This window comes from Salvelinus fontinalis, chromosome 40, assembly GCF_029448725.1.
Source record: "Salvelinus fontinalis isolate EN_2023a chromosome 40, ASM2944872v1, whole genome shotgun sequence".
Lineage (NCBI taxonomy): Eukaryota > Metazoa > Chordata > Actinopteri > Salmoniformes > Salmonidae > Salvelinus > Salvelinus fontinalis.
The window spans coordinates 14,984,136-15,010,193 of NC_074704.1; the positions used below are offsets into that span (position 1 = coordinate 14,984,136).

The 26,058-nt window shown below is 43.8% G+C and overlaps 1 protein-coding gene across 1 annotated transcript; it reads right to left on the reverse strand.

Moving 5' to 3' along the window:
* Positions 1-6,444: 6,444 nt before the first annotated feature.
* Positions 6,445-25,207, reverse strand: LOC129839282 (uncharacterized). The gene is made up of 9 exons (XM_055906592.1): positions 24,841-25,207; positions 23,007-23,396; positions 22,550-22,849; positions 22,404-22,436; positions 15,367-15,468; positions 15,131-15,161; positions 14,747-14,796; positions 14,592-14,626; positions 6,445-6,815 (listed from the first exon to the last, which is right to left on the reverse strand). The coding sequence occupies exons 1-9, from the start codon at positions 25,205-25,207 to the stop codon at positions 6,720-6,722; spliced, it is 1,404 nt and encodes a 467-aa protein (XP_055762567.1). The 3' UTR covers positions 6,445-6,719.
* Positions 25,208-26,058: the final 851 nt, after the last annotated feature.

Sequence of the window (26,058 nt, forward strand, 5' to 3'; positions counted from 1 at the left end):
TTCCTTGGAGACATACAAATATCTGGGAGTTTGGGTGGATGAGAATTTGAGCTTCACCACTCATGTAGAGAACCTTGTCCGGAAACTCAAGCTGCGTTTTGGGTTTTACTACCGACACAAAGCTTGTTTTTCCTTTGCTGCCAGAAAGGAGTTGATTCGTTGTACATTTCTCTCTGTGTTGGACTATGGTGATACTGTTTATGAGCAAGCTTCACGCTCTACACTGAAGGTTCTTGACTCTGTGTCATGCAGCCCTTCGTTTTTGTCACCAATCAGAGACATCTAACTCACCATTGTGATCTCTAGTGTTGTCAGGTGGACATCATTGGCAACACAAACACTGGTAGATTCTTATTCAGAATACCATTTTAGGAAAACTGCCATTTTATCTATCCTCTCTTCCAGCTCGACATGAGAACTCATACAAGCTCAGATCTCTATCTTGCTTTATGCTAAGAGTCCCGAAAATTAGAACCAAGCATGGAAAAAGGTTGTTTGATTTTTCAGCCCCCTGGTGTTGGAATTCCCTCCATGCCAACCTAACACTACAGGACCTGGTGTCTGGAGGAGTTCAAAGGACAAATAGATGAACAGGTTGTTGAGACATGTAGCAGTTTCTAGCTGTCACTGGTTTGCGTTTCCTTATGTTAGGAAGAATGTTGTTTCACTTCACACACCCATCCACTGTTTATTTGCTGTTTTAGTTGTGCTGTTGCCAGTGTCTTCTGTTTGTTTTGTCTTCCAGGTCTTTTTTTTCTCCCCCGGCCCCACAGGAGGCATTTTACCTCTTCCCAGGCCATTATTATAAAGAAGAACTGGTTCTTAATTGACTAGCCTGGTGAAATGAAGGTTAAATAAAATCAATAAAATCACACGCTCACTGAACCATCCACTGACCCACACAGGTGAGATCATAAGACCTGAAGATCACGCTTTTAGTGACCTCCCCAATCTCTCCTTTTAATAATTCAACAGTTCCAGTCTGACTGGACGCAGCCCATTGGTGCTGGCAAACATTATGGGGTGTCTGTCATTGGTGCTGCCATAGCAATGCTGGCTGGCGGTGCGCAAAATTAATAATATGACACGCACACGATTACCCAGCAAGATCATCTGTATAACAACTCATTCATAATACACACATTTTATCTGAGTAATATTGTACGATGCCAAGTCACATGGTAAATCAACCCAACTGTTCATATAGAACATCAAAATGATATCACCTGACAGAACGTCAATATCAAGAATAAATCAGACACACCTCACCACATACTTTAATGATGACACCTGGACAATGAAGTGTGGATACCACCATATGAAGGGATAAAGTACAGAGTTGAACATTTCTATGAGTCTGTACTAAAAGTGCTCTATCTGAAGAACTTGACTGCTGACAATGAAATGCACACTATTGGGGCCCGATGAATGGACGGATGAACAAAACACAACAAGATCTATCTGAACTATGCCTTTGATCATCATTTCTGTAGCCGCAAATCTCCAACCAAAGCAGCTTTATACAAGCCTGAGTTTTACCTTGACAAATCATGCATCCTACAGCGTGAATGCATGGCTGCAGCATTGTGGTGTGAAGGTGTTGAGTGGATTAGTAGGCCTGTTGTGATGGCTCTTTGTGGCAAGGACAGAATAATCAGAGAGTTGTGTGTGTGCATGTGCGTGTGTGTACTGTATATGTGTGTTGTGTCACCCAACATGCCAGTAAACACAGTGTGCCTTCTTCACTGAGATGGGAAAGGTGGGGCGAAAGTTCAGTTTTCATCTCCCATTCATTTACGAGGAATCATGTAAAACCTTATTTCCCTATTGTATGCATGGCCTACTAGGGCTGGGTGGGGCATTGTTATCATACAGTAGCCTACAATAGTCAGGTATGCTGACAAACACCATACAGATACCAGGTGTACGACACCATTTATAGTCCCTACTCACAGGTGTGTGTGCGTGTGCGTGTGTGTGTGTGTGTCTGTGTGTGTGTGTGTGTGTGTGTGTGTCTTCTAGATTAATGGGAGTTTTGCATGCCCTGTGTGGGTGTGTGCTCTGTTCTTTTGATACCTGGCAGAACAGCGAAATGAATGAAATACTTCAGTTAGTAAAACACGCAGAGCTACTGAATATCTTATGGTTGAAGAGGGAGGGTGGTACTCTTAGAGCTACTGAATATATTATGGTTGAAGACGGAGGGCCGTACTCTTAGAGCTACTGAATATCTTATGGTTGAAGACGGAGGGCCGTACTCTTAGAGCTATTGAATATCTTATGGTTGAAGAGGGAGGGCCGTACTCTTAGAGCTGCTGAATATCTTATGGTTGAAGACGGAGGGCCGTACTCTTAGAGCTAATGAATATCTTATGGTTGAAGAGGGAGGGTTGTACTCTTAGAGCTACTGAATATCTTATGGTTGAAGAGGGAGGGCCGTACTCTTAGAGCTGCTGAATATCTTATGGTTGAAGACGGAGGGCCGTACTCTTAGAGCTACTGAATATCTTATGGTTGAAGACGGAGGGCCGTACTCTTAGAGCTGCTGAATATCTTATGGTTGAAGACGGAGGGCCGTACTCTTAGAGCTGCTGAATATCTTATGGTTGAAGACGGAGGATTGTACTCTTAGAGCTGCTGAATGTCTTATGGTTGAAGAGGGAGGGTTGTACTCTTAGAGCTACTGAATATCTTATGGTTGAAGAGGGAGGATTGTACTCTTAGAGCTGCTGAATATCTTATGGTTGAAGACGGAGGGCCGTACTCTTAGAGCTACTGAATATCTTATGGTTGAAGAGGGAGGATTGTACTCTTAGAGCTACTGAATATCTTATGGTTGAAGAGGGAGGGTTGTACTCTTAGAGCTACTGAATATCTTATGGTTGAAGAGGGAGGGTCGTACTCTTAGAGCTGCTGAATATCTTATGGTTGAAGAGGGAGGGCCGTACTCTTTTCACACTACCGAGCAGAGCTTTATTGAGCTGGCCTGGTTATTCATCCAACATAGTGGCTGGACCTGTGCTATAAAGGACCATGTGAAAATCACGGTATTGACAGGGTTAGCACGACGTGTGAAAAAAGCATCGGTGTTGACCCTAAATAAATGACATGTATCTTTCAGGAATGTGATGATCAATGCTCAGCAAGGGTGTAGTGGTCCTACTGTACAATCTCTATTTCCAGACACTTTTAAAACAATGATGTTTCTGCTTCCTTCCAGGCAATAAGCCAGTGGTTATTGCTGAAACAACATCCTTTGTCCTGACCTGAGGGATTGTAGATTTGTGCTCAACATTCACATCACTTATTCAATCCATCATGGGCAGTTACATATTCATACGACAAAAACTCCTGGGATGTATCCAAAATGGTACCCTATTCCCTAGATGTAGTGCATTACTTTTGACCAGGCCCCATAGGGTGACGTGTGTCCCCATATAGTAGGCTATATACTTACAGTGAAGCATTACAGTGAAGAAATAGGGTGCCCAGGTCATCCATTAACTCATATTCATGTGGAGTGTTTTGAACAGAGAGCAGCCTTTGGCTTGAACAGTGGCGCTGGATTAGTGGGTACCCTATTCCCTATGCAGTGCACTACTTTTGCCCAAAGCCCTATGGGCCCTGGTCAAAAGTAGTGCACTATATCAAGAATAGCATGCCATTTGGGACGCAGGCATCGTCAGCAGCTCTTATCTCCTGAAGTCTTATCTCATGGCCACCTGTAACTCACAGGTCCGGCTAACAGCGACCCCATGTAACCCTGTCCAACTTATACAACTAGGAGTCATACAGAGTATCCTTTCTGACCAATTGCCACCGGTACAATGATGCTACTATTACTTGTGTGATTTATAGTCTGTAATAGAAACTCATAAACAAGTATCAGTGATGTATCACCATAATACTTCTCTCCTCTCTCTACCTTTAGTAATGCTTTGTGCTATCGCTCAGTATCGGTCTAGCAGTGTGTCTCATTGACTTCCTCTACCTTTTGGACATCTAAGCAACAACCACACATCTGATAATAATACATAACAATATGTGGTTTCCACTCCTGTATTTATTGTGAACACATTGTTCCAGAGCTCTAGGGTTTGCTGTAACCTGGCCCTCTCTAAGTTTTTCCACTGACAATAACTGTGGGTGAGACATTAAATTGGTGAGGTGGAGCTGAACTGATGCATGTTCAATAATTTCCAACTGACAAATTGTAAAAGAGATGCTATCGCTGTAAAAGTACTAACTCTTCATGGAGAGTGCCCTCTAGTGTCACTTTCAAGGAACTTCAATGTAAAAAAAATTGTTGGACAAATGAATACTCTGAAAATCGTGCCCAGAATAAACTGCCTGCTACTCAGTCCCAGTTGCTAATATATGCATATTATTAGTAGATTTGGATAGAAAACACTCGGAAGTTTCTGAAAATGTTTGAATGATGTCTGTGAGTATAACAGAACTCACATGGCAGGCAAAAACCTGAGACAAATCCAACCAGGAAGTGAGAAATCTGAGGTTTGTAGTTTTTCAACTCTTGGCCTATCGAATACACAGTGTCTATGGGGTCATATTGCACTTCCTAAGGCTTCCACTAGATGACAATAGTCTTTAGAACCTTGTTTGATGCTTCTACTGTGAAGTGGGGGCGAATGAGAGGGGATTGAGTAAGGTCTCTCCCAGAGTGCCATGAGCTGACCATGCACGTTCACGTGAGAGATTTAGCTTGCGTTCCATTGCATTTCTGAAGACAAAGGAATTCTCCGGTTGGAACATTATAGAAGATCTATGTTAAAAACATCCTAAAGATTGATTCTAAACATCGTTTGACATGTTTCTACGGACTGTAACGGAACTGTTTGACTTTGTCTGCTCCTAGTGATCGCGCGTCATGAATTTGGGATACTGGGCTAAACTCGCTAACAAAATGGAGGTATTTGGACATAAAGATGAACTTCAGCGAACAAATCAAACATTTATTGTGGAACTGGGATTCCTGGGAATGCATTCTGATGAAGATCAAAGGTAAGTGAATATTTATAATGCTATTTCTGACTTCTGTTGACTCCAACATGGCGGATATCTGTTTGGCTTGATTTGTTGTCTGAGCACCGTACTCAGATTATTGCATGGTTTGCTTTTTCCGTAAAGTTTTTTAAAAATATTGACACAGCGGTTGCATTAAGGAGAAGTATATCTTTAATTCTGTGAATAACACTTGTATCTTTTATCAATGTTTATCATGAGTATTGCTGTAAATTGATGTGGCTCAGCACATGTGCAAATTCACGGGATGTTTTGGAGGCAAAGCCAAATGTAAACTGAGGTTTTTGGATATAAATATGAACTTGATCGAACAAAACATTGTGTAACATGTTGTCCCGGGAGTGTCATCTGATGAAGAATATCAAAGGTTAGTGATTCATTTTCTCTATTTCTGCTTTTTGTGACTCCTCTCTTTGGTTGGAAAATGGCTGTAGGCTTTCTGTGACTAGTTGCTGACCTAACATAATACGTTCTGCTTTCGCCGAAAAACCTTTTTGAAATCGGACACTGTGGTTGGATAAACGAGAATTTTATCTTTAAAATGGTGTATAATACTTGTATGTTAGAGAAATTTGAATGATGAGATTTCTGTGTATTGAATTTGGCGCCCTGCAATTTCATTGGCTGCTGGCGAGGGGTTCCGCTTTCCCAGACAGGATAAAGGGAAATTTCATATTTTTACATGTGGCCTTACTTTCAGAAAAGAGTGAAAATAAGTCTACATGCATCACACTCAAACACATGAAGCCGCTAGATTAGAATTAAATTACAGCTTTTATTATAAAATAGATTTTATGTACATGAAACAACTTATGAAATTCAATAAGATTCAGTGAAAGTGACCTAATGCAAACTTGTGAAATGCAACACATGTTAGAGGAAATGTGTACTTCTCTGTTCCTCTAATCACGGCTAGGTTTTCAGCAAAAAATGTAAACCGAGAGAACATGTTTCCCATAGATAGATAGAGAGAGAGAGTTGTGATGTATGATTAGACGTGTGGTTGTTGCTTAGATGTCCAAAAGGTGGAGGAAGTCCGAGTAGGCTTACCTTTTAGATAAATTAATATAGATAGATAGAAAAGAAACGGGTTCAAGGAGAGAGGAGAGACGGATAGAGAGGGTAAGGGTTCAGGGAGAGAGAAGAGACGGATAGAGAGGGTAAGGGTTCAGGGAGAGAGAAGATACGGATAGAGAGGGTAAGGGTTCAGGGAGAGAGAAGAGAGAAGAGACGGATAGAGAGGGTAAGGGTTCAGGGAGAGAGAAGAGACGGATAGAGAGGGTAAGGGTTCAGGGAGAGAGAAGAGACGGATAGAGAGGGTAAGGGTTCAGGGAGAGAGAAGAGAGAAGAGACGGATAAAGAGGGTAAGGGTTCAGGGAGAGAGAAGATACGGATAGAGAGGGTAAGGGTACATGGAGAGAGAGAAGAGACGGATAGAGAGGGAAAGGGTTTATGGAGAGAGAAAAAAGGATGGAGAGAGAAAGAGAGAGAAGGATGGCGAGGGAACGAAAAGGTGACAGAGAGAACGAGAGATCAGAAAGAAGGACAGGGAGCATGAAGAGATGTACTGTATAGAGATAAGAAGGGTCAGGGAGAGAGACATAAGAAGATGGACAGAAAAAGGAATAGAGAGAGAGCGAGTGAGAATAGAGGGAACGAGAGAGAGGTGAAGGAGGTCAGGAGGATGGTGTGTTGCCAAACGTAGAGAGAGTTCTCCATGGAGGGGACCTGCTGAAGGCTGTCTCTGCTGCGCTGTCGTCGTTACCCCATTCCTGCACACACAAGCGGTTTCATTATTACAGCACATCTAAGGCAAATTTGAAAACTTCCTTTATCTTTTGAAGCAACACACAAATGCGGTTTCATTACGTAAAATCTAAACACTTCCTTCTGAAGATTCTCTTAGTATCCAAAGACAGTCAGTTTCCCCTGATGGATTATAGCTTCACATGAAGTCATGATGATAGCATTGCGTTGACACTGTCCACGGTAACCCATACACTAACACCTTGTCTGGGGAGAGGGTTTAGCTTAATAAGTCCACCTCATCAAGCTAATTAATGAGATGATTAGAGCTAACGAGAGGAGGAGGGCCTGTGCAGGCTGGCCCAGGTCACAGAGGAGCAGTAATGAGAAGTTGACTCAAAGAGTGCTTGTGTTCAGTAGGGAGGCAGACAGAGACCACAGAGCCCCAGGACAGCAACACATTTAGACCCAACCAAAACATGAGAAAACAAAAAGATCATTACTTGACACATTGGAAAGAATCAACAACAAAAAAACCAGAGCAAACTAGAATACAATTTGTTCCTAAACAGAGAGTGCACAGTGGCATAATAGCTGACCACTGTGACTGACCCAAACTTAAGGAAAGCTTTGACTATGTACAGACTCAGTGAGCATAGCCTTGCTATTGAGAAAGGCTGCCGTAGGCAAACCTTGTTCTCAAGAGAAGACAGGCTACGTGCACACTGCTGTTGTGACAAGAAAAGGGAAACCAGGGAAGAACAAACACCATTGTGAAAACAAACATATTGATGTTTCATTATTTTCCCTTTTGTACTTGAACTATTTGCACATTGTTACAACACTGTATATAGACATAATATGACATTTGAAATGTCTTTATTCTTTTGGAACGTCTGTGAGTGTAATGTTTACAGTTAATTTTACTGTAAATGATCTACTCCACTTGCTTTGGAAATGTTACCATATGTTTCCCATGCCGATAAAACCCATAAATGAGAGCGAGAGAGACCTCCGCAATCTCCCCCAACTCAAGGATCGTGGTGTCAACCCTTCTACAGAGGAAGGACTTCCACCCTGCCACAATCCAAAGAATAAACGCCAATGTACGCCTGGCCCACCATCCCGCCCTCGATCTGGACTGTCTCTAGGACCATGTTCACCTGTACTGGGAGACAGTCCCCATCCTTGCCAAGACTCTCAAGGACGTCGCTTTAAACCGCAGCCCGACCTCTCCACCCAGGAACAGCGAAGCAATCTCCACCCCCCGAGATCACTAAGGCAACACCCCGGACCAGCACCCAGGCTCCCCCAGCCACGGCCAGACGAGGCCTAACCCCCCCCCCCCCCCTCCCTCAGCATGTGTTTAATGCTACGCACAAGCTGTGAGAGGAGCAACTGGCCCAGCCCACCAACTACATGAGTAACATTAAACACATGCTGAGGCTACTATGCTCACAATCAACAAGGAGGCTATCTTAACTGATAAAAACGTCTTCCTCTGTGCCTCATACATTCCCCCCTCAGAGTCACCCTACCTCAATGAAGAGAGTTTCTCCATTCTACTTCAGGCCCAAGACAGCGTACTGGTCTGTGGAGACCTGACTGCTAGAACAGCAGAAGAACTAGACACTATTAAATTTGGCAGTTTGGAACAGAAACTTTATATTTGAAAAATGAGCCTCCTTGGCTAATCTAAAGAAACATAAGAGCAAACCAAAAATAATAGATAATAAAAAATGGCTTGATAATGATAGCAAAAATGTAAGAAAGTCATTGAGAAATATATCTAATGCAAAACAGAGAATCAGACAACAAAAATATACGCCTTCAATATGGGGAAACACTGAAGCAATACAAACACACCCTAAAAACAAAAAGCAACAGCACATTAGAAATCAGCTGGATGTAATTGCGGAATCCATAGAATCAAACCACTTCTGGGAGAATTTGAATATTATTAAACAAACCTCATGAGGAATTGGCTTCCCAATATCCGATATGTGGAGAATCACCTTTACAAACCTCTACAGCAATATAACAAAGGGCCCAGAACAAAAAGATATACAAGAAAAATATAAAATACTTGAATCAGCAGTCAAAGACTATCAGAATCCTGTGGATACCCCAACTACTACTGTGGATACCCCCACTACACTAGTGTAGTGTTAGCTAGCTACATAGTTGTCTTTGCTGTCTTTGTATCTAAGATAATTGTGTAGTCTAGAGTAATTATCGGTTAGCTAGCCAGCTATTTTCGTCCGCCGCGCTGCCGTTCTCCTACCTAGTCAACACTGCTAGCTAGCCAACTTCTACCGAATAGCAGCACTGTAGAAACTATTACATTACAACGGAACGATTTGATTAGTGTAGTGTTAGCTAGCTACATAGTTGTCTTTGCTGTCCTTGTATCTAAGATAATTGTGTAGTTTAGAGTAATTACCTAGCCAGTTATCGAGGTTACCTGGCCAGCTATCGAGGTTACCTGGCCAGCTATCGAGGTTACCTAGCCAGCTACACTTTCAAACAAAGTCAACAACACAGCCACTGCTAGCTAGCCTACTTCAGCAGTACTGTATCATTTTAATAATTTTAGTCAATAAGATTTTTGCAACGTAAGCTTAACTTTCTGAACATTCGAGACGTGTAGTCCACTTGTCATTCCAATCTCCTTTGCATTAGCGTAGCCTCTTCTGTAGCCTGTCAACTATGTGTCTGTCTATCCCTGTTCTCTCCTCTCTGCACAGACCATACAAACGCTTCACACCGCGTGGCCGCGGCCACCCTAACCTGGTGGTCCCAGCGCGCACGACCCACGTGGAGTTCCAGGTCTCCGGTAGCCTCTGGAACTGCCGATCTGCGGCCAACAAGGCAGAGTTCATCTCAGCCTATGCTTCCCTCCAGTCCCTCGACTTCTTGGCACTGACGGAAACATGGATCACCACAGATAACACTGCTACTCCTACTGCTCTCTCCTCGTCTGCCCACGTGTTCTCGCACACCCCGAGAGCTTCTGGTCAGCGGGGTGGTGGCACCGGGATCCTCATCTCTCCCAAGTGGTCATTCTCTCTTTCTCCCCTTACCCATCTGTCTATCGCCTCCTTTGAATTCCATGCTGTCACAGTTACCAGCCCTTTCAAGCTTAACATCCTTATCATTTATCGCCCTCCAGGTTCCCTTGGAGAGTTCATCAATGAGCTTGATGCCTTGATAAGCTCCTTTCCTGAGGACGGCTCACCTCTCACAGTTCTGGGTGACTTTAACCTCCCCACGTCTACCTTTGACTCATTCCTCTCTGCCTCCTTCGTTCCACTCCTCTCCTCTTTTGACCTCACCCTCTCACCTCCCCCCCTACTCACAAGGCAGGCAATACGCTTGACCTCATCTTTACTAGATGCTGTTCTTCCACTAACCTCATTGCAACTCCCCTCCAAGTCTCCAACCACTACCTTGTATCCTTTTCCCACTCGCTCTCATCCAACACTTCCCACACTGCCCCTACTCGGATGGTATCGCGCCGTCCCAACCTTCGCTCTCTCTCCCCCGCTACTCTCTCCTCTTCCATCCTATCATCTCTTCCCTCTGCTCAAACCTTCTCCAACCTATCTCCTGATTCTGCCTCCTCAACCCTCCTCTCCTCCCTTTCTGCATCCTTTGACTCTCTATGTCCCCTATCCTCCAGGCCGGCTCGGTCCTCCCCTCCTGCTCCGTGGCTCGACGACTCATTGCGAGCTCACAGAACAGGGCTCCGGGCAGCCGAGCGGAAATGGAGGAAAACTCGCCTCCCTGCGGACCTGGCATCCTTTCACTCCCTCCTCTCTACATTTTCCTCTTCTGTCTCTGCTGCTAAAGCCACTTTCTACCACTCTAAATTCCAAGCATCTGCCTCTAACCCTAGGAAGCTCTTTGCCACCTTCTCCTCCCTCCTGAATCCTCCTCCCCCCCCCCCCCTCCTCCCTCTCTGCAGATGACTTTGTCAACCATTTTGAAAAGATGGTCGACGACATCCGATCCTCGTTTGCTAAGTCAAACGACACCGCTGGTTCTGCTCACACTGCCCTACCCTGTGCTCTGACCTCTTTCTCCCCTCTCTCTCCAGATGAAATCTTGCATCTTGTGACGGCCGGCCGCCCAACAACCTGCCCGCTTGACCCTATCCCCTCCTCTCTTCTCCAGACCATTTCCGGAGACCTTCTCCCTTACCTCACCTCGCTCATCAACTCATCCTTGACCGCTGGCTACGTCCCTTCCGTCTTCAAGAGAGCGAGAGTTGCACCCCTTCTGAAAAAACCTACACTCGATCCCTCCGATGTCAACAACTACAGACCAGTATCCCTTCTTTCTTTTCTCTCCAAAACTCTTGAACGTGCCGTCCTTGGCCAGCTCTCCTGCTATCTCTCTCAGAATGACCTTCTTGATCCAAATCAGTCAGGTTTCAAGACTAGTCATTCAACTGAGACTGCTCTTCTCAGTATCACGGAGGCGCTCCGCACTGCTAAAGCTAACTCTCTCTCCTCTGCTCTCATCCTTCTAGACCTATCGGCTGCCTTCGATACTGTGAACCATCAGATCCTCCTCTCCACCCTCTCCGAGTTGGGCATCTCCGGCGCAGCCCACGCTTGGATTGCGTCCTACCTGACAGGTCGCTCCTACCAGGTGGCGTGGCGAGAATCTGTCTCCTCACCACGTGCTCTCACCACTGGTGTCCCCCAGGGCTCTGTTCTAGGCCCTCTCCTATTCTCGCTATACACCAAGTCACTTGGCTCTGTCATAACCTCACATGCTCTCTCCTATCATTGCTATGCAGACGACACACAATTAATCTTCTCCTTTCCCCCTTCTGATAACCAGGTGGCGAATCGCATCTCTGCATGTCTGGCAGACATATCAGTGTGGATGACGGATCACCAACTCAAGCTGAACCTCGGCAAGACGGAGCTGCTCTTCCTCCCGGGGAAGGACTGCCCGTTCCATGATCTCGCCATCACGGTTGACAACTCCATTGTGTCCTCCTCCCAGAGCGCTAAGAACCTTGGCGTGATCCTGGACAACACCCTGTCGTTCTCAACTAACATCAAGGCGGTGGCCCGTTCCTGTAGGTTCATGCTCTACAACATCCGCAGAGTACGACCCTGCCTCACACAGGAAGCGGCGCAGGTCCTAATCCAGGCACTTGTCATCTCCCGTCTGGATTACTGCAACTCGCTGTTGGCTGGGCTCCCTGCCTGTGCCATTAAACCCCTACAACTCATCCAGAACGCCGCAGCCCGTCTGGTGTTCAACCTTCCCAAGTTCTCTCACGTCACCTCGCTCCTCCGCTCTCTCCACTGGCTTCCAGTTGAAGCTCGCATCCGCTACAAGACCATGGTGCTTGCCTACGGAGCTGTGAGGGGAACGGCACCTCAGTACCTTCAGGCTCTGATCAGGCCCTACACCCAAACAAGGGCACTGCGTTCATCCACCTCTGGCCTGCTCGCCTCCCTACCACTGAGAAAGTACAGTTCCCGCTCAGCCCAGTCAAAACTGTTCGCTGCTCTGGCACCCCAATGGTGGAACAAACTCCCTCACAACGCCAGGACAGCGGAGTCAATCACCACCTTCCGGAGACACCTGAAACCCCACCTCTTTAAGGAATACCTAGGATAGGATAAAGTAATCCTTCTGACCCCCCCCCTTAAAAGATTTAGATGCACTATTGTAAAGTGGCTGTTCCACTGGATATCTTAAGGTGAATGCACCAATTTGTAAGTCGCTCTGGATAAGAGCGTCTGCTAAATGACTTAAATGTAAATGTAAATGTAAGAATTATTGGAAAAACTATATACTCTCCAACCCAAAAAGTCCTGTGGTGCTGATGGTATTTTAAATGAAATGATCAAATTTACAGATCACAAATACAAATTTGCTATACTCAAACTCTTCAATGTTATCCTCACTGCAGGCATTTCCCCCTATTTTTGGAACCAAGGATTGATCAGACCAATTTATAAAAATGGAGACAAATTTGACCCAAATAATTTGAGGAATTTGCATTAACAGCAACTTGGGGACAATTCTCTGCAGTATCATAAATAGTAGACAACGTAATTTCCTTGATGAACACAACATCCTGAGCAGAAGCCAGAATAAAAAAATTAAAAAGTGTACAGACCACATTTACACCCTCCACACACTAATTGACCAACAAGTAAACCAAAACAAAGGCACGAACGATCTACTCGTGTTTTGTCGACTTCAAGAAAGCATTTGATTCAATTTGACACACAAGTATTTTTTTATAAGCTAATAGAAAGTGGTATTGGAGGGAAAACATAATGATGTTATTAAATCAATGTACACTAAAAACAAATATGCGGTTTGCAACAAGCAAACAGACTTATTTTCTCAGGGACGGGGAGTGAAACAGGGCTGTAAGTCCAACACGATTTAACACCTACATTAATGAACTGGCAAAAACATTAGAAGAATCTGCAGCAACTGGTTCCACCGTACACAACCCCGAAATCAAGTGTCTGCTGTACGCAAATGACCTGGTGCTGCTGTCTCCCACTGAGGGGTTACACCAGCACCAAGATCATCTGCACAGGTTCTGTCAGACCTGGGCTATGACCGTTAACCTAAAAAACCTGAATATAATGATTCTATTTGGACACAGTTCTATTAGGACACATCAAAAACGACACGTATCTAGGACTAAATATCAACAACACGGGTAGCTTTCACATGGCTGTAAACGAGCTGAGACAAAGCTAGAAGAGCATTCTATGCCATTAAAAGGAACATTAAAATCGAAATTCCAATTAGAATCTGGCTCAAAATTTTCCAATCAGTTATAGAACCAATTGCTCTATATGGCAGCGAAGTATGGGATCTGCTCTCTAATAATGAATTCACTAAATGGGGCAAACGTCCCATCGAAATACTGCATGCAGAGATTTGCAAGACTGTATTGCAAGTGCAAAGAAAAACTCAGAATCGGGCCAATACCCCCTCCTTATTCGAATAGATAAAAGAGCCATCAAATTTTACAACCATCTAAAAACAAGTGACCCCAAAACATTCCATCACAATGTCAAGAGATGAAACAAGAGAAGAGTCCCCTCAGCCAGCTGGTTCTGAGGCTCAGTTCCCCTACCCAAACCAACCCCATAGAGCCTCAGGACAGCACTCAGAAAATCTGGTCCAACCAAATCATCACAAAGCAAAAAAATATATATCACCTATTGGAAAGACACCACAAGACAATCAAAGTAAACTTCAATGCTATTTGTCTCTAAACAGACAGTACATGGTGACAGACTATCTGACCACTGTGACTGATAAAAAAAACTGAGGGAAACACTGACTAGGTACAGACTCAGGGAGCCCACAACAGGTCAGCCAGTGAAAAGTGCAATGTAATGTCAATAATATTTCCCGTTTTGTTTTTCCTTTTGCCATGTGGCTTCTCAGTCAGGTTGAGACTAGTCTACTAACATTGCTTATTAAATGTATTACTATTCTCATAAAATATTGTTGTTGTAGTTGCTGTTAATGGTAATCCCATTTCCACTACTACTATTGTTATTGCTATTGATCACTCAATTTTTTATATACTGTATGTATATTTTGACAATGTAAGTAATTTAACTTTCCATGTCAGTAAAGTATATTAGAGAGAGAAACAGAGTTGTGATGTATTATTATCAGCTGTGTGGTTGTTGCTTAGGTGTCCAAAAGGTGAAGGAAGTCAATGAGAGCAGGTTTACCTTTTAGGTAAATAAAAAAAGTATATTCAGTTGAATTGGAGAGAGAGACCTTACCTGAGAGGTAATGCTGACATGTTTGAGGGTAAGGTCTGGAAAACAATAACACACAAATAAAATAATGTAAAAAAGGATGTCAGTGATGATGACTACATGAAAGCATTATGAGACATAAGATCATTGAATCACTCTATTCACTGAAAAACTCTCACCAAGAACATGGTCCTCAGAATGAAGCTTGGCCCATAGGAGAGCCCCCTCCCTAGGAGAGAGAAATACTACTATAAATACTATTTTAAAGGGAGAAATACTACTATAAATACTATTCTAAAGGGAGAAACACTATTAGAAATACTATTCTAAAGGGAGAAATACTATTAGGAATACTATTCTAAAGGGAGAAATACTATTAGAAAACTATTCTAAAGGGAGAAATATTACTATAAATACTATTTTAAAGGGAGAAATACTATTAGAAAACTATTCTAAAGGGAGAAATACTATTAGAAATACTATTCTAAAATATCTCATTCTCTATGATATTACTGTACTTCTCCGAAGGTTAGAAACTCATAGATAGAGGATCCAACACCCACCTTTTACGCTTTTCTTCCGCTATTACCTTAACTGGACAATGAGAAGAGAAATGAGAGAAGATAATTAAAAAGTGAAAAGGTGTATGGTAAAGGACACTTCTTTAAAGGTTTACTAGCCTGGTCCCAGATCAGTTTGTGCTGTCCTGCCAACTCCTATTAAGGTAAACCGCTCCTGGTTGACAAGAGAGCACAAACTGTTCTGGGAACAGAGTATAGGTTAACAGGTGTAACATTACCTTTCCTCTGCACCGCCACACCCACGCCCACCAGTACAATGAAGAACAGAACCACAACAGAAAGACATCCCAACACCAGAGGCCAGTCCACACCAGTCAGCCCTACCAGAAAGACAACATCACCTGTCAATCAACGAGCCCTCATATACAGATGTAGGATCTTAGTTTGAGCCAGTGTGCTACAGCAGGAAAATAATCCTGCAGCAACAGGAAATGTTGTTGTAATTTCCAGATTAAGTTGAAAAACTTTTCGTAATGAAAAATCTGTGGGAACAACAAACTTCAGAATCCTTCACCTCAAATGGATTACACATTTGAAATGTCCTGCATTGCAGGAAAGTTCTTCTGCAACAGGGTGATCAAATTAAGGTCATACCTCTGTAGAGTAGGCAACACGAAAAATACCCAGCACCAGGCCCACACTGTGTCTAACATCAATACCAAACATCAGGCCCACACTGTGTCTAACATCAATACCAAACATCAGGCCCACACTGTGTCTAACATCAATACCAAACATCAGGCCCACACTGTGTCTAACATCAATACCAAACATCAGGCCCACACTGTGTCTAACATCAATACCAAACATCAGGCCCACACTGTGTCTAACATCAATACCAAACATCAAGCCCACACTGTGTCTAATATCAATACCAAACATCAGGCCCACACTGTGTCTAATATCAATACCAAACATCAGGCCCACACTGTGTCTAATATCAATACCAAACATCAGGTCCACACTGTGTCTAATATCAATACCAAACATCAGTCCCACACTGTGTCTAATATCAATACCAAACATCAGGCCCACACTGTGTCTAACATCAATACCAAACATCAAGCCCACACTGTGTCTAACATCAATACCAAACATCAAGCCCACACTGTCTAATATCAATACCAAACATCAGGCCCACACTGTGTCTAACATCAATACCAAACATCAGGCCCACACTGTCTAATATCAATACCAAACATCAGTCCCACACTGTGTCTAATATCAATACCAAACATCAAGCCAACAATGTGTCTAACATCAATACCAAACATCAGGCCCACACTGTGTCTAATATCAATACCAAACATCAGGCCCACACTGTGTCCAATATCAATACCAAACATCAAGCCCACACGGTGTCCAATATCAATACCAAACATCAGGCCCACACTGTGTCTAATATCAATACCAAACATCAGGCCCACACTGTGTCTAACATCAATACCAAACATCAGGCCCGCACTGTGTCTAACATCAATACCAAACATCAAGCCCACACTGTGTCTAACATCAATACCGAACATCAGTCCCACACTGTGTCTAATATCAATACCAAACATCAGGTCCACACTGTGTCTAATATCAATACCAAACATCAGGCCCACACTGTGTCTTATATCAATACCAAACATCAGGCCCACACTGTGTCTAATATCAATACCAAACATCAGGCCCACACTGTGTCCAATATCAATACCAAACATCAGGCCTACACTGTCTAATATCAATACCAAACATCAAGCCCACACTGTCTAATATCAATACCAAACATCAAGCCCACACTGTGTCTAATATCAATACCAAACATCAAGCCCACACTGTGTCTAATATCAATACCAAACATCAGTCCCACACTGTCTAATATCAATACCAAACATCAAGCCCACACTGTCTAATATCAATACCAAACATCAGGCCCACACTGTGTCTAACATCAATACCAAACATCAGTCCCACACTGTGTCTAATATCAATACCAAACATCAAGCCCACACTGTGTCTAATATCAATACCAAACATCAGGCCCACACTGTGTCTAACATCAATACCAAACATCAGGCCCACACTGTGTCTAATATCAATACCGAACATCAGGCCCACACTGTGTCTAACATCAATACCAAACATCAGGCCCACACTGTGTCTAACATCAATACCAAACATCAGGCCCACACTGTGTCTAACATCAATACCCAACATCAGACCCACACTGTCTAATATCAATACCAAACATAAGCCCACACGGTGTCTAATATCAATACCAAACATCAGTCCCCCACTGTGTCTAATATCAATACCAAACATCAGGCCCACACTGTGTCTAACATCAATAGCAAACATCAGGCCCACACTGTGTCTAACATCAATACCAAACATCAGGCCCACACTGTGTCTAATATCAATACCAAACATCAGTCCCACACTGTGTCTAATATCAATACCAAACATCAAGCCCACACTGTGTCTAATATCAATACCAAACATCAGGCCCACACTGTGTCTAACATCAATACCAAACATCAGGCCCACACTGTGTCTAATATCAATACCAAACATCAGTCCCACACTGTGTCTAATATCAATACCAAACATCAGTCCCACACTGTGTCTAATATCAATACCAAACATCAGTCCCACACTGTCTAATTTCAATACCAAACATCAAGCCCACACTGTCTAATATCAATACCAAACATCAGGCCCACACTGTGTCTAATATCAATACCAAACATCAGTCCCACACTGTGTCTAATAGCAATACCAAACATCAGGCCCACACTGTGTCTAATATCAATACCAAACATCAGGCCCACACTGTGTCTAATATCAATACCAAACATCAGGCCCACACTGTGTCTAATATCAATACCAAACATCAGGCCCACACTGTGTCTAAAATCAATACCAAACATCAAGCCCACACTGTGTCTAATATCAATACCAAACATCAGGCCCACACTGTGTCCAATATCAATACCAAACATCAGGTCCACACTGTGTCTAACATCAATACCAAACATCATTCCCACACTGTGTCTAATATCAATACCCAACATCAGGCCCACACTGTGTCTAATATCAATACCAAACATCAGTCCCCCACTGTGTCTAATATCAATACCAAACATCAGGCCCACACTGTGTCTAACATCAATAGCAAACATCAGGCCCACACTGTGTCTAACATCAATACCAAACATCAGGCCCACACTGTGTCTAATATCAATACCAAACATCAGTCCCACACTGTGTCTAATATCAATACCAAACATCAAGCCCACACTGTGTCTAATATCAATACCAAACATCAGGCCCACACTGTGTCTAACATCAATACCAAACATCAGGCCCACACTGTGTCTAATATCAATACCAAACATCAGTCCCACACTGTGTCTAATATCAATACCAAACATCAGTCCCACACTGTGTCTAATATCAATACCAAACATCAGTCCCACACTGTCTAATATCAATACCAAACATCAAGCCCACACTGTCTAATATCAATACCCAACATCAGGCCCACACTGTGTCTAATATCAATACCAAACATCAGTCCCACACTGTGTCTAATATCAATACCAAACATCAAGCCCACACTGTGTCTAATATCAATACCAAACATCAGGCCCACACTATGTCTAATATCAATACCAAACATCAGGCCCACACTGTGTCTAACATCAATACCAAACATCAGTCCCACACTCTGTCTAATATCAATACCAAACATCAGTCCCACACTGTGTCCAATATCAATACCAAACATCAGGCCCACACTGTGTCTAACATCAATACCAAACATCAGGTCCACACTGTGTCTAACATCAATACCAAACATCAGTCCCACACTGTGTCTAATATCAATACCAAACATCAGTCCCACACTGTGTCTAATATCAATACCAAACATCAAGCCCACACTGTGTCTAATATCAATACCAAACATCAGGCCCACACTGTGTCTAACATCAATACCAAACATCAGGCCCACACTGTGTCTAATATCAATACCAAACATCAGTCCCACACTGTGTCTAATATCAATACCAAACATCAGTCCCACACTGTGTCTAATAGCAATACCAAACATCAGGCCCACACTGTCTAATATCAATACCAAACATCAAGCCCACACTGTCTAATATCAATACCAAACATCAGGCCCACACTGTGTCTAATATCAATACCAAACATCAGTCCCACACTGTGTCTAATAGCAATACCAAACATCAGGCCCACACTGTGTCTAATATCAATACCAAACATCAGGCCCACACTGTGTCTAATATCAATACCAAACATCAGGCCCACACTGTGTCTAATATCAATACCAAACATCAGGCCCACACTGTGTCTAAAATCAATACCAAACATCAAGCCCACACTGTGTCTAATATCAATACCAAACATCAGGCCCACACTGTGTCCAATATCAATACCAAACATCAGGTCCACACTGTGTCTAACATCAATACCAAACATCATTCCCACACTGTGTCTAATATCAATACCCAACATCAGGCCCACACTGTGTCTAATATCAATACCAAACATCAGTCCCCCACTGTGTCTAATATCAATACCAAACATCAGGCCCACACTGTGTCTAACATCAATAGCAAACATCAGGCCCACACTGTGTCTAACATCAATACCAAACATCAGGCCCACACTGTGTCTAATATCAATACCAAACATCAGTCCCACACTGTGTCTAATATCAATACCAAACATCAAGCCCACACTGTGTCTAATATCAATACCAAACATCAGGCCCACACTGTGTCTAACATCAATACCAAACATCAGGCCCACACTGTGTCTAATATCAATACCAAACATCAGTCCCACACTGTGTCTAATATCAATACCAAACATCAGTCCCACACTGTGTCTAATATCAATACCAAACATCAGTCCCACACTGTCTAATATCAATACCAAACATCAAGCCCACACTGTCTAATATCAATACCCAACATCAGGCCCACACTGTGTCTAATATCAATACCAAACATCAGTCCCACACTGTGTCTAATATCAATACCAAACATCAAGCCCACACTGTGTCTAATATCAATACCAAACATCAGGCCCACACTGTCTAATATCAATACCAAACATCAGGCCCACACTGTGTCTAACATCAATACCAAACATCAGTCCCACACTCTGTCTAATATCAATACCAAACATCAGTCCCACACTGTGTCCAATATCAATACCAAACATCAGGCCCACACTGTGTCTAACATCAATACCAAACATCAGGTCCACACTGTGTCTAACATCAATACCAAACATCAGTCCCACACTGTGTCTAATATCAATACCAAACATCAGTCCCACACTGTGTCTAATATCAATACCAAACATCAAGCCCACACTGTGTCTAATATCAATACCAAACATCAGGCCCACACTGTGTCTAACATCAATACCAAACATCAGGCCCACACTGTGTCTAATATCAATACCAAACATCAGTCCCACACTGTGTCTAATATCAATACCAAACATCAGTCCCACACTGTGTCTAATATCAATACCAAACATCAGTCCCACACTGTCTAATATCAATACCAAACATCAAGCCCACACTGTCTAATATCAATACCAAACATCAGGCCCACACTGTGTCTAATATCAATACCAAACATCAGTCCCACACTGTGTCTAATAGCAATACCAAACATCAGGCCCACACTGTGTCTAATATCAATACCAAACATCAGGCCCACACTGTGTCTAATATCAATACCAAACATCAGGCCCACACTGTGTCTAATATCAATACCAAACATCAGGCCCACACTGTGTCTAAAATCAATACCAAACATCAAGCCCACACTGTGTCTAATATCAATACCAAACATCAGGCCCACACTGTGTCCAATATCAATACCAAACATCAGGTCCACACTGTGTCTAACATCAATACCAAACATCATTCCCACACTGTGTCTAATATCAATACCCAACATCAGGCCCACACTGTGTCTAATATCAATACCAAACATCAGTCCCACACTGTGTCTAATATCAATACCAAACATCAAGCCCACACTGTGTCTAATATCAATACCAAACATCAGGCCCACACTATGTCTAATATCAATACCAAACATCAGGCCCACACTGTGTCTAACATCAATACCAAACATCAGTCCCACACTCTGTCTAATATCAATACCAAACATCAGTCCCACACTGTGTCCAATATCAATACCAAACATCAGGCCCACACTGTGTCTAACATCAATACCAAACATCAGGTCCACACTGTGTCTAACATCAATACCAAACATCAGTCCCACACTGTGTCTAATATCAATACCAAACATCAGGTCCACACTGTGTCTAACATCAATACCAAACATCAGGCCCACACTCTGTCTAATATCAATACCAAACATCAGTCCCACACTGTGTCCAATATCAATACCAAACATCAGGCCCACACTGTGTCTAACATCAATACCAAACATCAGGTCCACACTGTGTCTAACATCAATACCAAACATCAGTCCCACACTGTGTCTAATATCAATACCAAACATCAGGTCCACACTGTGTCTAACATCAATACCAAACATCATTCCCACACTGTGTCTAATATCAATACCCAACATCAGGCCCACACTGTGTCTAATATCAATACCAAACATCAGTCCCACACTGTGTCTAATATCAATACCAAACATCAAGCCCACACTGTGTCTAATATCAATACCAAACATCAGGCCCACACTATGTCTAATATCAATACCAAACATCAGGCCCACACTGTGTCTAACATCAATACCAAACATCAGTCCCACACTCTGTCTAATATCAATACCAAACATCAGTCCCACACTGTGTCCAATATCAATACCAAACATCAGGCCCACACTGTGTCTAATATCAATACCAAACATCAAGCCCACACTGTGTCTAATATCAATACCAAACATCAAGCCCACACTGTGTCTAACATCAATACCAAACATCAGTCCCACACTGTGTCTAACATCAATACCAAACATCAGGCCCACACTGTGTCTAATATCAATACCAAACATCAGGCCCACACTGTGTCTAACATCAATACCAAACATCAGGCCCACACTGTGTCTATTATCAATACCAAACATCAGGCCCACACTGTGTCTAATATCAATACCAAACATCAGGCCCACACTGTGTCTAATATCAATACCCAGTCAGAGGGTGATTTGTTGATTGTAATGGCTCTGTGAGTTACCTGGTGAGGAGGGAGGGGAGATGGTGGTCTTGTCTGGAAGAGAATGACAGACATTATAGGTGAAAAATAATTAAAGGCTGCCTCTTGAGTTGTATGAGTTGACGCACACAGGCTCAGGCAGACACAGACATCAGAGAGATGCAGACCTATGACTCTTGGCACAGCCAGCAGTGGACTTCTCTCTGAGTGGCTCCACTCTGCTCCCAGCAGGGAACTGTATTGGCACTGGTAGTGGTCCGACAACGGGCCGTCCTGGGCAGGCAGGGATGAGAGAGCAAAAAGGGCACGATGTCGGGTAGCGGGGGCATTACTGGTGGCATCAGGGAAGGTACTTCCCAGGTGGTATAGAGAGAAGCGAGCACCAGGGAAGGCAGGTGAACCAGTACACACCAAGGCCCACTCCCCAGCCTGGCTCTGGAGAGAGAGAGTGGGCACCGGCAACAGCTCTGGGATGACAGGCCCACCAGAGAAAAGATGGAGAGAGAGTATGGATATCAGATTTTTCTCACACACAATTCTAACCTTAACCATTGGGAATAGAATACATAACTGACATTAGATCAGTGTCTAGTTGCAATTTCACCCCTCAACCAGATCTCTCACCTGTGACCGTGACAAGAACTGGATGACTGGCGGTTGAATTAGCCGGTCCCTGACGAGGCACTGTAACCTGGTAGAGGCAGGTGTAGGATCCCCCCTCGCCTCCCCTCACGGGCCCCAGGTGGAAGGCCCCGGTCTGGGCTGTGGAGTGGGACACCAGGGAGGCCTGGGGGTGGACCATGGAGCTCCCCATGGAGTGCCCAGTCGCTTTAGCTGTCCTCAGCAGTAGGAAGGCCTCTGGTTTAGGGCTCTGCTGGGAGTGAGGAGTAGGCAGAGAGCAGTGGAAGGATAACGTCTGGCCGTGCTTCACCTGCCCACCTGCGGGATCAACTGAGAGGAGGGGTGGGAGGAGAGGGAGGGAAGGAGGAGGAGGAGCTCTAGGAGAGGCTACACCTAGAGAGAGAGAGGGAGAGAGGGAGAGGGGGAGAGAGGGAGATGCTGCATTAATTTATCGGGGGGCTAGGGTCAGTCTGTTATATCTGGAGAATTTCTCCTGTCTTATCATGTGTCCTGTGTGAATTTAAGCATTCTCTCTCTCTCTCTATCTCTCTCTCTCTCTCTCTCTCTCTCTCTTTCTCTCTCTCTCTCTCTCTCTCTCTCTCTCTCTCTCTCTCTCGCTCTCTCGCTCTCTCTCTCTCAGGACCTGAGCCCTAGGACCATGCCTCAGGACTACCTGGCCTGATGACTCCTTGCTGTCCCCAGTCCACCTGGTCGTGCTGCTGCTCTAGTTTCAACTGTTCTGCCTGTGGCTATGGAACTCTGACCTCTTCACCGGACATGTTACCTTGTCCCAGACTTGCTGTTTTCAACTCTCTAGAGTCCGCAGGAGCGGCAGAGATACTCTGAATGATCGGCTATGAAAAGCCAACTGACATTTACTCCTGAGGTGCTGACCTGTTGCACCCTCGACAACTACTGTGATTATTATTATTTGACCATGCTGGTCATTTATGAACATTTGAACATCTTGGCCATATTCTGTTATAATCTCCACCCGGCACAGCCAGAAGAGGACTGACCACCCCTCATAGCCTGGTTCCTCTCTAGGTTTCTTCCTAGGTTCTTGCCTTTCCTGAGAGTTTTTCCTAACCACTGTGCTTCTACACCTGCATTGCTTGCTGTTTGGGGTTTTAGGCTGGGTTTCTGTACAGCACTTTGTGACATCAGCTGATGTAAGAAGGGCTTCATAAATACATTTGATTGATTGATTAATTGATTTGCTATAAAGGGGTTGTAATGGTGAAGTCTTCCTACTTTAAGAAAAGTCAAGAAGGGAGCTTCCTTTCAACTCCAAGGAGATGAATTCAAGAGCTTGTTACTTTCGTAATAAACTTTATCAAACCAAATGCATAGTAGTCTATAGGCATTGTGTACTATTTAGCAGAAGCTGTATATCCGGTCTCTGAGGTAATGTGAGAACTGCCATTTTAAGTTTACCCTCTGTTGTCATTCACACTTCCTGCCTTAACTGTCAAGCTTGATGTTTGTGGTTTCTATATGACCTGCAGGGTGTAACAGTACGATACACACATCCAAGCACACACACACGTAACCACTGAGAACACCTATGGCAGTTTTGCCAGTGGTGGTGGAGAAGCGGATGGGAGTGTTTACTGACTTCCACCACCAGTGGCTTTAAACAGTTTCTCACTTTGAAATAGCATTTCCATGTACTGTTACAATAAATCACAGAAAAAGATTATTATCATTATTTGTAGTGATCATGGTGCTTGCAGTAGTTTCTGTCCCAGATCCACGGCTCCAACATACTTGGACATACTTGATCCAAAATCATCAATCATAAATATAAAACTCACTATAAAACTAGAAATCTCACCTTGTTGATTCAGAGTCAGATAGTGGCTGTATGGGCTATACATCCCCTGGCTGTTCTGATACAGGCAGCAGTATAGAACCTCCCGGGCTGAATCCTCCCTCACTCTCACTGTGAACTGGGCCTCCTGTGTCTCACTGGGGAAAGTCATGGTGTCCACCAGCTTTTTAACCCGGTGGAGTCTGAACAGGGTCCCTCCAGGGCCCTCAGGGGCCCGACAGACCAGGACCACAGCCCCCAGGACGGTGTTGCCTACAGAGGAGGCCTGGGTGAGGGAGGGTGTTGGGAGGGAGACCAGGAGGAGGTCTGAGGATACTCTATCTGGGGAGGAGCAGTCAAGTGTGAGACCCACTAATAGTAAACACTGCATTCCACTAAACAGATAGAGGACAGTGGAGGCTGAGGGGAGGACGGCTCATAATAATGGCCGGAACGGAGTAAATGGAATGGCATCAAACACCTGGAAACCACGTGTTTGATGTATTTGATACCATTCCACTAATTCCACTGCGGTCATTACCACGAGCCCGTCCTCCCCAATTAAGGTGCCTCCAACCTCCTGTGACCTAGGATCACATTACCCCAACGAAATAGACTACTTACATTTTCAGGAAATAAAGATGACAGAACTGATGCCAAACATCATTGAAATATCTCTGTAACTGAAATGGCTCAACTACTTTACCCTGAAATCTACAACATAAGTGTCAGTAAATTCATATTCGAAGTACTTACCCCAAAGTTGTAGATAAGAGATAAGCAGAACAAATATCCAAAGTGGGAGATGGTTTCGACAGACAAGCATCTTTGAAGGAGCAAGCAGTCTCTCTTCTGTGTGGATGTGGAAGCATCTGCTCTAGGTGGAGGCAAACAGGATCTGCTGTGTGTGTGTGTGTGTGTGTGTGTGTGTGTGTGTGTGTGTGTGTGTGTGTGTGTGTGTGTGTGTGCGTGCGTGCGTGCGTGCGTGCGTGCGTGCAAAAAGTATGACAATGTCTTAAAATAGGACTGAGGGGAAGTACAACATACAAGCACACTTCCTTTTAAGGTGTTTGTTAATGGGATGTGAGATCCTATGATAATAAACCAAGACCACAGAATGTCCCTGGTGTGTGGATCCATGCATATTGTACACAGAGCATGAGACATACACTGAGTGTACAAAACATTAAGAACACCTGCTCTTTCCATGACATAACTGGCCAGGTGAATCCAGGTGAAAGC

Bases quoted from the DNA above. Each gene is read 5' to 3' on its own strand.
- LOC129839282 (XM_055906592.1), bottom strand. From the start codon at position 25,207: ATGCAGTGTTTACTATTAGTGGGTCTCACACTTGACTGCTCCTCCCCA. The intron at 22,850-23,006 runs GTGAGAGATCTG...CTGTCATCCCAG, and splicing joins AGTTCTTGTCACGGTCACAG to AGCTGTTGCCGGTGCCCACT. The intron at 6,816-14,591 runs GTAAGGTCTCTC...TTGTGTGTGCAG, and splicing joins ATGTCAGCATTACCTCTCAG to GAATGGGGTAACGACGACAG.